The sequence below is a fragment of the Eptesicus fuscus genome, chromosome 3 (genome assembly GCF_027574615.1).
Source record: "Eptesicus fuscus isolate TK198812 chromosome 3, DD_ASM_mEF_20220401, whole genome shotgun sequence".
NCBI lineage: Eukaryota > Metazoa > Chordata > Mammalia > Chiroptera > Vespertilionidae > Eptesicus > Eptesicus fuscus.
The window spans coordinates 104,161,717-104,175,728 of record NC_072475.1 but is presented as its reverse complement, the minus strand read 5'-3'; the positions used below and the strand labels follow the sequence as shown (position 1 = coordinate 104,175,728).

Sequence of the window (14,012 nt, the reverse complement as noted above, 5' to 3'; positions counted from 1 at the left end):
AGTTACTTAAGAGGTGAGTTCTCTGATACTTCTGAATTTCATTCTTTGGCGGGGTTGAGGGGAAATCAGTCCTGTCTTTATTAAAAAGATTTAGAAAGAGACTATACCTGGCAACTAAGGGGTGAGGTACTGGCCAGAAAGGTGGGGTGGGCTTAGGCCCAGGGTGTTCAGGACAGACTGATGGACCAGGTCCTGGCAGCTGCTGAGGAGGGGCCCGACGGTGAGCTTCAGGCACTGGGGTGATCAGCTCATTGTCAGGGGTTGCATGGTACTTGGGTCAGCCTGGAATCTCCCTGAGGCCACCCTGCCTTGTCTGCCTAGCTCATCCACCGGCCCTGATCCTTTTCGTTGCCTTCCATGTCCACCTCATCGACTTTTCCATCATCAGGCGACTCATTGTAGTTCATCTTGTCCATGTCCTGCATGTCCTCTTCATCTTGTTCATCATCCTCCGAGTCCTCTTCACTGTCCTCATCCTCCTCTTCCTCAGCATCGTGGTGCTCTGAGGCTGGCCTGACAGTAGGTACCGGGTTGCTGTCTTGGTCTTCGATGCTTTGGAGCCAGGCCTGCTGCTGCTGTTCTCGATGAGAAGCGTGGTCTCTCCCACACAGGGTCGGCCCCATTAAAGCCTCCGCCTCCGTCACTCAGGAGGAGTGAGGGCTCACGGTGGACAGGGCGGCAGCTGGCAGCACCGGAAGCACTTGAATTTCACTCTTAAACACAAGACAGCTGTTTCACTATCTTTAAAAATCTTTAAAAATCTTTGCACAGTGATGAACTTATATAATCAGATCCTTTTTTCTTATGTAATTAATTTTAGAACTTTCAGATAAAAGTCTCCAAAGGAGTACGAGACTTTCTTGAATGCAATATTTGGACAAATAAGTAAAAAATAAAAATACAATTTTATGAAATGGAATCAAAACCTGTTACTATCATGGGTGACAATAAATGAAAATAATAATCAAAGATGGAAACTTTTTTGAAGGTAGTAAATCAATAATAGATTGACTGAGTGTTTACTTGTGCCTTAAGGAAATAATGGACTGTGTAGTTGGTTTTCTTGACAAGTTTGACAGAAAAACAAATGTGCTTGATTTAAATACCAGTAGTTGAATGTCAAAATTATGTTACTTCTCTTGCCTTTTCCTAAACAGACAGAAACAAACAACTTCAATTTTAATAGTTTTTCATTCCATTCTTTTTAGGGAGGGTTTATTATGTGTGGATGAGTAGCTAGCCCTAAGGAAAGACTCTGAACAAAAATTATCCAGCTTATTTAATATTGACTCTGCTTTGTGCCATGGATTTTGCTTTTAGCATCTGAAGCTAATTCATTGTAGACCTTAGTTTGAAAGACTTGTCCTTCTTAGTTTGAACTTTTTGCCACTTGTCACTCTGACCCATACATGGATTATGTACTGCTCTTAATGTGAATCCTAAGTGGCAGAACAACAAATGGCCAAGTCTTAAAAGCATCAGTTCAGAAGGAGAGAACATCCCTTATAGCCTCTTTCAAAGTGTGTTGAGCAAAGACCTTCTCTGCAAGTTCTGAGAATTATCACCCCAGATTTTCAGTGGTGTGTACAAAATCACATTAGAGAGCTTATTTGGATAAAGATTCCACAAGCTTCTGGTAAAGAAATAAAGCCAGTCTGCTATCCACCTTAAATTTTAATGCATTTATTTCTTGGGTTGACTTGTCCTATTTGGGTCAACTAACTATAGACTGATTTTTTTCTGTTAAAGAAAATTCCTGAGTATATCAAGCTGTTGAAAATGTTTTTGATATACTTTCCTATTTTGAATTTGAAGGGAAAATGTTTTGATAATTTAGGAGTATATTTCCTGGTTTTGACTTTAAAATAGTCTCTGAAAGGAGGCCAGTGCATGAAGATAATAGTAGGCCTTTCTACGTTTGAAGAAGGACCTGGAGTTTGAAGAAGCACCTTGACTTTCTCTGCGTTGTTGTTGTTTTTAAACAAAGATCTCCTCATGGAAGAAGGAAGGGGCAGTAAGTTGCCCTCTTTTTCTCTCCCTGAGGGTGGGCTGGGGATGAAATATGCTTTTCCGTCCTTAACATAACAGTGGGATTGCCGTATTTAAAAGTTTCTTTGCACAGTGATGCAAATTAAGTCTAGTAATGAAAAAGTTAACATTAGGCGTACCCATTCGTCTTAAAGCATATTATGCCAGTTGGGACTTGCTAAAGCTGGTCTTACTTAACATTCAAAAAGGAAAGTAGAGTACACGCTTAGTCACAAAAAAAGTGTAACACTTTAATGAAAAGAGCAGCTAAAAACCAGCCCATAACTGTATTATTGTTCAAATAACTGAAAGGTTAACCTGAAGATTGTTTTTTCTGTTGATTTTTCTTATAGCAAGTCTCACATTTCATAAGAGCCCCAGGAGACTTTATAACAATAATTATCTTGTCATTTTGTTAGAATAGCCTATTAAATGCAGGGAAGCTCTTTTAATGACATTGTTTAGCTATTACAAGCCCCACATTTATTTTGAATAAAGGATGGCATCGTGGGTTGTGTTTGTGCTTCTCTACCACCATCATGTTTTAAAAAATGTTTTTTGGTTTTATTTTATTATTTTAAATATATTTTAAAGGGAGAGGGAGAAAGAGATAGCAACATCAATGATGAGAGAGAATCATTGATTGGCTGCCTCCTGCACCTGGGCATGTGCCCTGACCAGGAATCAAACCATGACCTCCTGGTTCATAGGTTGATGGCCAACAACTGGGCCATGCCAGCCGGGCTATTTTATTTTTTAATTACAGTTTATTTTTTCTTCTGATATTTATTGTTAAAGATGTTAAACCTTCACACAAATTGAAATAATATTTCATGTAGATTTCATCTAGAGTTACAAATGGTTAATGTTTTTCACGTATCTACACACACACACACACACACACACACACACACACACACATTTTGGGCGAGCCTGTTTGAAATTGCAGTCATTGTGATAAATGCCTCACTCCTAACTGCTTCAGCAGCATTTCCGAATAACAAGGACATTTTTCTACCTAAACACAATACTATTATCAGTCAAGAGGTTAATTTTGAAATAATACTATTTTTAAATATTTCATCTGCATTAAAATTTTACAACTTCCCAGTAATACCCTTTGTAATTTTATTGTTGTGGAATCCAATCACTGGTCACCTATTACATTTGGTTTTACTGTCTTTTTAGACTTATTTCTTCTTCAGAACAATCTCTCTACATTAAAAACAAAACAAAACAAAAACACCTTTTCTTTAATCTCCTTGGTTTTGAAGATGGCTTTGCTCTGTATCCTCTAGGTCCATCCTGTGGGATGTGTAGTAAGAGAATTCTTTTAAATGTTTCTGAGGCAATTATTCTGAAGTCACCATTGGGGTTTAGAATTCTGAAGTCCAGTAGGAATATCTATAATCTTGTTTTGGACATAGACCTGGTTCATGGATCACTAATCACAAAGTCAGGATATCCAAAGTCACCATTTCGGGGGAAGGGCTGTATTGAATGACTCATTCACCTTTTTTTGGTTTCAGCATTATATGAAAGAAGGATTTTAGGTGAGAATCCAAAACCTTACTGATTTTTCAAAATGTATTCTTGAAGAGACAGAAGCAGCCACTGGTGTGGCTCGGTGCTTGAGTGTTGACCCATGAACCAGGAGGTCACTGGTTCAATTCCCAGTTGGAGCATGTGCAACGGGTTATAGGTTTGATCCTCGGTGCGGGGCGTGCAGGAGGTGGCCAGTTGATGTTTCTCTGTCATTGATGAGAAAGACAGAAATACTCAAGTAGAGAATGTATTTCTGAAATCTTACAAGAAATGAAAATTAACCCTTTGCACTCGCTTGCTTTTTTCTCTATTCCTTTATTCTAATGCTAACTGTGTCGAGTCACACCCAACATCCAAGTGCAAAAGGTTAAGTTATATTATTGGTAAGTCTTTCTAAATTCTGGAATGAACTCTTTTCCTACTTGCCCCTATTCAGTGGGAGACATTGGCAGATATATTATCAAGGCTTTCTTTAGTCTTCTAGTCCAGGGGTTGTCAACTGGTGTTCCGTGAGGTCTGAAAGATTGGTGACCGCTGTTCTAGTCATTCCCTGCATGTGACTTCTTCCTCTCTCCTCCCTTCTTTATTGGGCTTCTCTGCATTGACGTGGACCTGAGCTCAATGTCCCCTCCTCCAGTGTTGGTAGGCATAGCATTTGTATCGTAATTTCATTTTTCTCTGTCACAGTACTCAGATGCATTCATTTCTTCTTAAAGGAAAAGGCACATATAATGGGCCTCTAAAGCCTCTGTAGTATGCTAATTCTTTATTACAAAATGAAGAAAAGCAGGGGTCTCATTGAAACATAGCTCATGATGCTCTGTCTTGGATGCCCTGTCTTTTGCATGTAGCCAGAACAAATATTGTATTAACAGATCTTACTGTTTCATCTCTCTGTACAAGAAAGTCACTCTAATTGTGGCTCACATGCAGTGGCTGAGAATTTGTGCTGAGTATAATTATTACAAACCTTTCATGTTCTTTAGCTGAGATTGATATCTTTATGTCCCTGTGCCTAAATTACTGTGTTTAACCCGTCATTTGAAATGATGTGTATCTATTAGGTCTTTTTTATATAAAGCACTTACATTTTTCTGGTATGAGAACTTCATGTGTAATGGTTGATTAAAGGGGAGGATGGGTTGAGATTGAGTTTGGAGATATGCCTGCATCTGCTTCCTATTCACATATTCCATATTCTCTCCTGTGCTGGCTACTTGATCCATCTCCTCACTTTGGAAATTTTGTTTGTGAGAGGCAATGATAGGAGCCCAGTAATGGGTCTAATGGACTCCAATATGGATTTCAGCCTTTCCGCTTAACAGCTTTTTTTACTTTGGGCAAGTCATTAATATATCTGAGCCTCAATTTCTTTTGAAAAATAAGCATGGGAATGGTTACCTTTTAAGATTGTAAAACTTAAATCCTTTTAAGATTGTAAAACTTAAATGAGATAATGTACAGGGTACTTAGTACTTAGTGAATAGTAGCTTTTATTTTGTGTTTTTATTTGGTCAGAAGGGAGAGGGAGAGTGAATAAGTGAATGAATGGGGGTGCCTGTCTGAATGTAAACTTGGAATGATTAAAAATTGAAAAGACTTCTTAACTAAAAAGTTAAGTAATTCCATAATATTTTGGCAGCCCTTAGTCAACTCTTGGATTTCCTCTAATGGTGACCTGATGATTGCTTGAAATACTTTTTATTCTTTCTTTATAGCTTTCTCTGCTGAAAAGAAGGAAACTAGGACTGGCTTATTCAGACTACCTGAAATTATGGGAAAGTGTAAAATCTGAGGCCAGAATATGTGGGGGGGAGAGAGGTGGTCTCAGCTGGGCACTGCATTCAGGTTCAATGCTTCGTTCACTATAGTTCAGAGTTAAATAGAATAAAAAACATCAAAATACAGAGTAATGTGATGTAATTTTAAACCAAAAGGTTAATATTTTAAACTATAAAAGTACTCAGATATGCATGAGGTGAAATTTTTTAAGATGACTGCAGCTACGTAAGGTCACATAAACCCATCTAATATTGATGCTGAATTGAAAAAAATAAAGGTAGACATTCTAGTACTGAGCCCCGCGTGTCACGTTTGTGACCGTGAGTTTTATTGCAGTAGTGACAAAACTTTACATGCTAAGTGAGGTACGGAATTTTTTTCAAAACACTGGTTTACCTATTTTTTCAAAACACTGGTTAAGTCTACAATTCCATTTCCTTTCTCTATTCTTGCTTCTATCTTTCTTTTTTGTCACTCTTCCCCATGTTTTCAGCTTGCATCCTTACCACTTGGTGTCCATCTCCCTCCCACTCCCCTTTTCTATAAATACTTTATACTAGAATGAATGGGGGGAGGGGCGGGGGCTGGGACTCAGAAACCCAGGTAATGTGGAGTCTGAAATGTCAGCACACGACCTGAATGCAGTCCCCAGCTGACCCATGCTACTTTCTCTTGGTCACGTGGCTACTCCCACCATTGGATTTGCACCTCTGCTCCGTTTGCTGGTTCACGTGGTGCGTTCTAACTCTGCACTGCACAGGAAACAGGAGAGAGCTGCTGTCCTGGTCTTAGACACCCTTCGGGAAAGCCAAGTAATACAACTGTTGTTTTTCTTCCTTGGAACTCTGAAACTACCTTGTCCTTTATGGCAAGGTGAGAGTTGCTTGTAGCCCTTCATCTCCCTTTACAAAATGGGGCTGTATCCCACCTCCTCCTTAAAATTACCACTGACCTCAGAGTTCTACATTCAGCACACTTGACCTTTCTACAGTATATGGTTTTGCTGACTATTGCTTTCTCCGTGAATCTCTTTTCCCACCCGCATCCCAGCCTCAGGCGCCTCCCCTAGATCCTCTTGTCTCCTCTGTCCATGGGATTTGGGTAACATGGCCTCTGAAGTACCCAGCTCATTCCTTATTCTCTCCCGGTCTTAGAAAAATTTCCCCTGGCCTCAAATCTAGCCGTGTCTTCAGAGCCCTGGATCAGTATTCTGTGCCCTTCTGTCTAGCTTTTGTCTGCTTGACCTCACTCTCTCACTGTGTTTCACATACAACATACCCAGACCCTGCGTCTTAGTCTTCTTTCTTCAGGATCCAGCACTTCACCCAAGCTAGTGATCTTCAGAGCAATGCCATTCAATTGGGGGCAGTTGGGATGGGGATTATGGACCCACTGAGAATACATGTTAATCACATCCAATTAACATATAATCTCCTGTTCTCTAGGGGTCTTGGACTCAAAAACTCTCTGAACTGAGGCCCATGTCTGATTTTCCCTGGGCTGTTGCCTCCATAGATGGAAGACCTTTTCTGTTGATTTCCTGACCTCAGTGGCTGTTCTTCAACCCAGAATTATCCTATTGCTGACAAATTGACTTTCTGGTAGTGCAGCACAATAGAGGACGTACCTTCAGAAACCTTCAGTGGTTCTTAGAGAAATGCAGACAGCCATGCAACAGCAGGATTCTGTGCTCTGTCCCGGCTCATCGTCTAATTCTCACGCTGTAGACTCAGACCCCCAAGGCCCCTCACACTCCAGCCACAGCACAATGTCCTCCTCGACCCGCGCCTTGCTCACTATTGCTCTCTGCCCAGCAGTGCTCCCTTTTGAGTACTCGGTTTTCTCCTTTAAGGTTCAGTACACATTTCCATTTTCTGTGAGCCCTTCCTCAGTTTCTCCATTTGCAGTCAGGTCCCCTTTCATCTGAGCTCCTGTGGTGAGTTAGTACATCTCTCCTACTGCTTACCACATTCGGATTCACTATGGCCTGTGTGCCTGACCAGATCGCAGCTTCCACAGAGGCAGAGGGGTCTGAACTCAAGTGCACGCTGAAGAATGACTGACCAGATGAACCCATGAATCTACTATTTGGGATTTTACTCCTTTCAGGAACTCTCAGTGCTGGAGGCCCCTAAAGTACTCATAGGGTCCCCATCGAACCTTTCTTTCTTTTTTTTTTTATTTCTTTATTGATTAAGGTATCACATATTTGTCCTCATCCCCCCATTCCCATCCCACACCCCTCCCCACACATGCCCCCACCCCCCTGTTGTCCCCAACCGCTGGTTAGGCTCATATGCTTGCACACAAGTCCTTGGGTTGATGTCTCCCCTTTACCCCCACCCTCCCCTATCCTCCGTCTGAGGCCCGACAGTCTGATCCATGCCTCCTTGTTTCTGGGTCTGTTCTTGTTCATCAGTCTATGTTGTTCATCATTTCCCCTAGATGAGTGAGATCATGTGCTTTTAGAAATACACTTATAAGAACCAAAAATGAGACAAGCAATAATGGTTATGGTGCCATCGAACCTTTCATACCCCTGAGGTTGTTGAAGCTCATTTGTGTGGAGACCCCTTCCTCCCTCTGCAGGCGCCACCTCCTTGCCTTTGTCACTGCGGGGCCCAATGTCAACCCTGGAGGCATGCAGCTTGTCCTACCTGCCAAGTGGGGGAGCAGAGCCTCTGCTTTGCTGGTGGGGGTCACAGGCACTGTGGACGAGGTATCTTTTACTTTGTCCTCAGACTTCTTTTCATTTCTCCCCTCAACAGGAGTCCTGTAACATCCATCTCGTAGTGTTGCAGTGGAAGATAGCAAAGTAGTAATCCTTGTCAAGTGCAGAGCATAGTGCCAGCCACAACAAGTGTTCAGTAAACACGCTGCCGGGTGAGGTCCTGGGAGGTTCTGGTAGCTTCTAGGTCAGCCTAATTATCTGGCGGCACCTGGGCTAGTTATGGCCCACACAGGAATACTGCACTGTTTTTGTGGGGTCAGAGAATATGGGGGTGGCTACGGAAATTTTGAAAATCATAGAAAACATAGGAGAGAATTTATGAATTCTCTTGAGAACATTAGAAGATTTGAAATTATAAATATAATGTTTAAGAATATGAGTTTAGAGGCAAGAATCTGAATTAGAACTCTAGCCCTGCTCTTTATACTCTGGGTGATCCCATGCAGGTTGCTTAACCTCTGTTTCTCAACTTCTCTATCTCTAAAATGGAGATAATAATTTCACTTTATAGGCTTCCTGGTATTATTAAATGGGACAATGTAGTTAAAGCTCTTGGTACACAGTAAGTAGTAGGTAATGTGTGTAGCTTTTGTTGTCACTGATGCTGGTTTTACTACTGTTATTTCTACTAGTTAGCCATCCTGGACTCCAAATCCCTCCTGTGCCAGCAGTTGGCACTGGATAGTAGATGCCCCGCAGTGGGGTATGGACTTTTAAGGTAGCCTAGTCCTTGCTGTGGCCCGCCATCTTGTATCTGCCCCACTCTCTCAGTAACAATTCTGTGTTTCCTGTTGACAGATGCCTCCTTGGACATGCTTGTTCAAGATGGCTGTGTGTAAATCAGTCTGTATGTAAGTATGAACCTCAGGGAGCATTTATCTTAGTGGTTCTTCACGAGTGTCCCAATCCGTAGCATCAGTGTCCCTGGCAGCTCGTGCTCAGCCCTCACCCTTGAATCAGAAACTCGGGGGTGGGCCTAGCAGTGTCTTTTAAGAATCCCTCCAGCTGGTTCTGGTACCAACTAAAGTCTGAGGACTACTTTGGTTTGAACATAAGTGTTCTCTATTCATATTGTCTGTATTTGGTTTCATGTAAATTTTAAAATAGTGGGTTTTGTTTTGGGCACGTTAAGTGGTTTGTGAGTTCCACACGTCCCTTAGCTCTGCTCCCTGCTGTCTCCTAGCTATGCTCTCTGCTCCCTGAGGTATTAGGCCGGTGGGGAGTGGGTTCTTCCTCTGGAGGCTTGTTCTGTTAAGAGTCATGTGAACTCTGACCTTTCAACTTGCTGGAGGAATGAGTTTACCTGGGGGTAATGGCCAGGCATTTTGAGAAAGAAAGTTATAGAAGGAGCTGCTTTTAAATGGATATGAAATACATGAAGTGATAGTTTTAATAAGATTGAATAATTCTTTTAAGATTCTGATTAATAACTTTACATTGGCCATCTAACTTCAGTGGTTTTGGAGTTCTCACTGCTTGTCTGCCTCCTTCTCGCTCATTTACAGTAAACTTCCTTGGTTTCTCAAGAATTCTTCTGTATGAGGAAATACCCTTTCACCCTCTGCCTGCCCCAGGCATAGTCAGAAGACCTTTTCCAGTAATAACAGTTATATTTCACTTTTCACAAAAGTCCTTAATTGTGCTCTAAGCTCATACACTATATCAAAGCTACTTTAAAAAAAGAACCACACACACACAAAAAAAAAACCAAAAACAAACAAAAAAAAACCCCCACTATCTTTTGTGTGTCATTAATGGCTGTGGTATAGCATCCCATTCTATAAGTATTCCAGAATTTAGTATTTTGATGCCAGTTTGGGAATTAGTTTTCAAATAGTTGCTTTGCATTTTGTATGATTTTAAGATGGCTCTACTATGCCTTTTCTCTAACTTCTTGTTCGAGCATTCTGTGCATTCTCTCTAGAAGTTTTAAGTTGCCATCTACAATACCAGATAACCATTTTGTAGTTTTTTTTGAACCACAAAGGTATTCAGGAAAAACATGTGGAGGTAAATAATTACAAGTAGGGCTCCATCCTTTGAAAAATATCCCAGTATGGATATTACTGGTTGTGGGTCAGCAGTTTCATCTGTGAATGTACCAAGAATAGCATAATATTGTGATATATTCTATTTAAAACATTGTAACCGAAGGTCTGTGGGAAGTATTGTGGGATTTACCAAGAAAAAATGACATTTTCTGTCTTCAAAACACATTTTTCTTAGAGAATCCTAACCATCTTTGGGGGATGCAGTCAAGAGTACAGTGCACTGGAAAAGGGACATAGGCAATGAGGGCCCTAAAACATACCCAAACAGGTGGAGAAGCAATTATTTTTAACCAGAGTGGGAGGCAGGAGGACCGAGGTTGTTGCCCAGGAAGGCTTTGCTAACTGAGCACATTCAGCCACCATTAGAGGATTTGCTGGGCAGAGGGAAAATTCTAAAGAAGAAGAATACAGTATTTTTGCTCTTGAATTGTATGCTCTTGGCATGTGAGCAGTGTTACAGCACAGTGTCTCGTGTGGCTTCAATGTGGTGTCCGTGCCTCCTGTGGTGAGTTAGAATAACATGGAAAAGGCTCTTTGTCAGCTCCCCAGATGCTTCAGATGTAGCATCCTTTCAACCCCGAGGTTCAGCTTCACCAAAGGACTTTCAAGGTGGTTTTGTTTTTCTCCAAGTATCAACATTTTTGGAATACAGAGTCGGAGTGCTGTTTGAATTATGTGTATAAGACAATGGGAGAAGGTGTTATGGAGGGGAGGTTTTTTGGAATACACATTTATCCACAATAAATCTTTTCCCAAATGTAAGTGAATGTTCTAGAAAAGATGACCTCTAGTGGCCACTTGCTTTCTGTTGCATTCTCTTAATGATACTTCATTCTGCTTATGAATACATCTATGTGGAATTAAATTTATATAATCCTTTCTGTACATCAGGATAATAAAATGTAAGAAAACGTTTATTTTAATCCTTTTTTATTGCTTAAATGTTATTTCCAAATAAATTGTCTTTTGAAATCTAGTCCATAAATAGAAGTGAGCCATGATAAAGTCATCAGTTTAGGGTTATATTGTCCGTCTGACTGGTATGATTGTCTTGGGCTGATGCTGTAATCTTTCTTCCTCTCCTGCACAATAACCTTCTTGTGAAATTTTTACATAAAAAAATATATATTAAGGGATCCATACAGATGTTTGTTGCTGCCAACAAGAGAGTTGTTTCTTTAGCTATAAACAGTTGATGTTGCAGTCTACAGTCAGTCTTACTGTTGGTTTGACTGTGAGTATATGGAACTCTGGCAAAATGAAATGGAGCAAAACACAGAAAGAAGACAGCCACGACAATAAACACTTTACCTTCCAGCTTCCTGTTGTTTTTGCTATCCTTACTTTTCGACTTTCTGTAAGAATCATATACTTTTTTTGCAATCACCACGTAAAACAGGAGCATTAAGGCAAAAACCGTCCAGAAAATGAACTGGGATATGTAGTTCACCGCTTGGTGCCACTTCAGCCCCAGAGGGCTCTTTAAGGAGGCACACTTTTTCACCGTAGACGGTGTCGTCTTCTGGTTGCTTAAGATTATGTTTGGCAGAGAGATGAGGAACAAAAGGAACCAGACGAAGGTTGAGACTGTTTTTGCAAAAGCGGGTTTTTGTACAAAGAATTTCCCGAAAGGTCTGATGATCTTGAGGAATCTGTCGAAGGCGATGAGGCCCAGAAGAATGATGCCCACATACATGGTCTCGTAGAAGATGACGGCGGAGAAGCGACACACGAAGGCTCTGAGTTGCCAGGGTCCCAGGTGTGAGTCGGAGAGGATTTTAAAGGGAAGCATGAGTGTCATTACCAAGTCGGCCACCAGAGTACTTTTGAGGTAGACGATGAAGGTGGAGGAGCTGGGAATGTGAATGAACACCCACAGGGCCAGAGTGTTCAGCGAGATGCTGGTGAGGAAAACGACGGTGTAGATGGCTGGGAACACCAGCTGTGCAGTCCGCGTGTCCCTGGGGCACTGCTCAGACCCGTTGAAGCCCTTCGTCACCGTGGCATTCATGATTTCCAGTGTCAGCTGTTACACATAAACACATTCAGACGCACAGTAACACAAAGCCTTTCATGATTTCAAAATACTGCTTTTAGAAAAAACAGACTTTAGGCTTGTGGCCTATTAATACCTCTGTATTAACATTATCACATTCAATAGATCGGTGGAGAAGGCACAGCTTATTCAGGATGTTTGAAGTACATAATATGCTTTTGGTACTTGTAACATTACCATTACTCTCAGCCTTATGAAATCCAAATAACAGGTCCTACCCAATTCACAAGTGCTACTCTTACTATGGCAGTAAAACAAATCCCCATTTAAGAGGTACTAATGGGTGTCAGATCACTGTACATTATATAATTCCTTATGCTCCTAATCTACAGCTTGTAGAATGTTAACCTGAAAGCATTTCCCACCTTGCGTATAGTCTACCCTTTATAAGGAAGCACACTTATGATAAAAATTGAAGCTCACCTTTGTTTGGGAGGAGGCTCGCTCGCTGTCCCCTGCGTGAGGCAGTCATTAGATCAGCCCCTGAAGAGCGAGTGAAGCAAGCCCTTCTGCTTTCTTAAACCCGCTTTCCTTCCTCATTTCACATGTGTAACGTGATCCATGGGAATCTCTTCACATTCAGACCTTTGGAGGGTTTTCTAATAAGAAACCTCTTTTATTTCAAACGGGTACTCTTCATCTACTATGACTTGCATAAATTAGTTGCCGTTTCTTTGTATTCTCCCATAGTGTAACTTTCCTGCAGCTTCGTCTTGTTTACCTACTCGTTTAATGAAATTTTTGAGTGCCTCTTGTATATAGTAATGGGAGGCAGAAAGATAAAGAAAATAACCCCAAATTACAAAAAGTGTAATAGTTGACTCTAAAATCAGGTAGAATCATTATCTGCATCCTTCTAGACTGTTTTCCTCTGATGTTTGTGTTCAGTATGATGGCCTGTTTATTTCTATAAACATTTATCTTGGTCTTTCCATCTCTGAAAGAGAGAATGACATATTTGCTAAGAGTTAAGGGCTAATAGACCCAGATTTGGAGTTGGAACCCCACACCCACCAATTGCTGTGTACTAGAATGTGGACAGATGATCTGATGGCTCTGTGGTGCAGTGTCCTCTGTGATGGGTTAGGTAATGGTGTATTCCACCCGATCGTCTTGCTGAGGGGTGAAGTGAGGGCCTGGAATAGTGCGGGCTGAAAGATGTTAGTCACTCACTGCCTTGGTGTGGGAATTATAGATTTAAATGGTGACATACTATCTCATTTACTAGAAAACCATTTTTGGAGATCTTTCCTGTATTTGATGTTATATGCGAAGTGCTATAGACATCAGGAATTTTATCCATCAATCAATCTTGGGCCAAGGTCTACAAATTTTTTTTTTTTTAAGATCTCTTCAAGTTTGAAAGAGTAATTGCTGTTATTTATATATATATATATATATATATATATATATATTGATTTCAGAGAGGAAGGGAGAAGGGGAGAGAGATAGAAACATCAGTGATGAGAGAGAATTATTTATTGGTTGCTTCCTGCATACATCACACTGGGGATTGAGCCCGCAACTTGGGCATGTGCCCTGACCAGGAATCAAACCCAGGACCCTTCAGTCTGCAGGCCAATTTTCTATCCACTGAGCCACACTGGCCAGGCTAATTGCTGCTTTTGTATAGATAAAAATCTATAATACAAATGTTATCTTGCCAGATAGGTAAAGTGAAAGAGGAAATTTAGAGATCTTATGAGGGAATGTGGAGTTCTCCATGGTGAGTTTCACTTCATAGTTTGTGCTGCAAGTTTTACCACAGAGCTGGAGTAGACTGTCAGACTGAGAATTTTTCGATGGCTTGGCTTGGGAT

The 14,012-nt window shown here is 41.0% G+C and overlaps 3 protein-coding genes across 3 annotated transcripts in view; 1 reads left to right on the top strand and 2 right to left on the bottom strand.

The window, feature by feature from the left end:
• MED12L (mediator complex subunit 12L) overlaps window positions 1–14,012 on the top strand; it is a 432,034-nt gene that overhangs the window by 318,502 nt on the left and 99,520 nt on the right.
• Window positions 259–12,671, bottom strand: LOC129148615 (anaphase-promoting complex subunit 15-like). The gene is made up of 2 exons (XM_054714085.1): window positions 12,617–12,671; window positions 259–713 (listed from the first exon to the last, which is right to left on the bottom strand). Exon 2 carries the CDS (start codon window positions 621–623, stop codon window positions 318–320), a length of 306 nt encoding a protein of 101 aa, XP_054570060.1. The 5' UTR covers window positions 624–713; window positions 12,617–12,671; the 3' UTR covers window positions 259–317.
• On the bottom strand, window positions 11,057–12,678 carry P2RY13 (purinergic receptor P2Y13). The gene is made up of 2 exons (XM_028136009.2): window positions 12,617–12,678; window positions 11,057–12,163 (listed from the first exon to the last, which is right to left on the bottom strand). The coding sequence occupies exon 2, from the start codon at window positions 12,146–12,148 to the stop codon at window positions 11,147–11,149; it is 1,002 nt and encodes a 333-aa protein (XP_027991810.2). The 5' UTR covers window positions 12,149–12,163; window positions 12,617–12,678; the 3' UTR covers window positions 11,057–11,146.

What these genes read in the sequence shown, in the direction of transcription:
- LOC129148615 (XM_054714085.1), bottom strand. Translation starts at nt 623, where the DNA reads ATGGGGCCGACCCTGTGTGGGAGAGACCACGCTTCTCATCGAGAACAG.
- P2RY13 (XM_028136009.2), bottom strand. Translation starts at nt 12,148, where the DNA reads ATGAATGCCACGGTGACGAAGGGCTTCAACGGGTCTGAGCAGTGCCCC.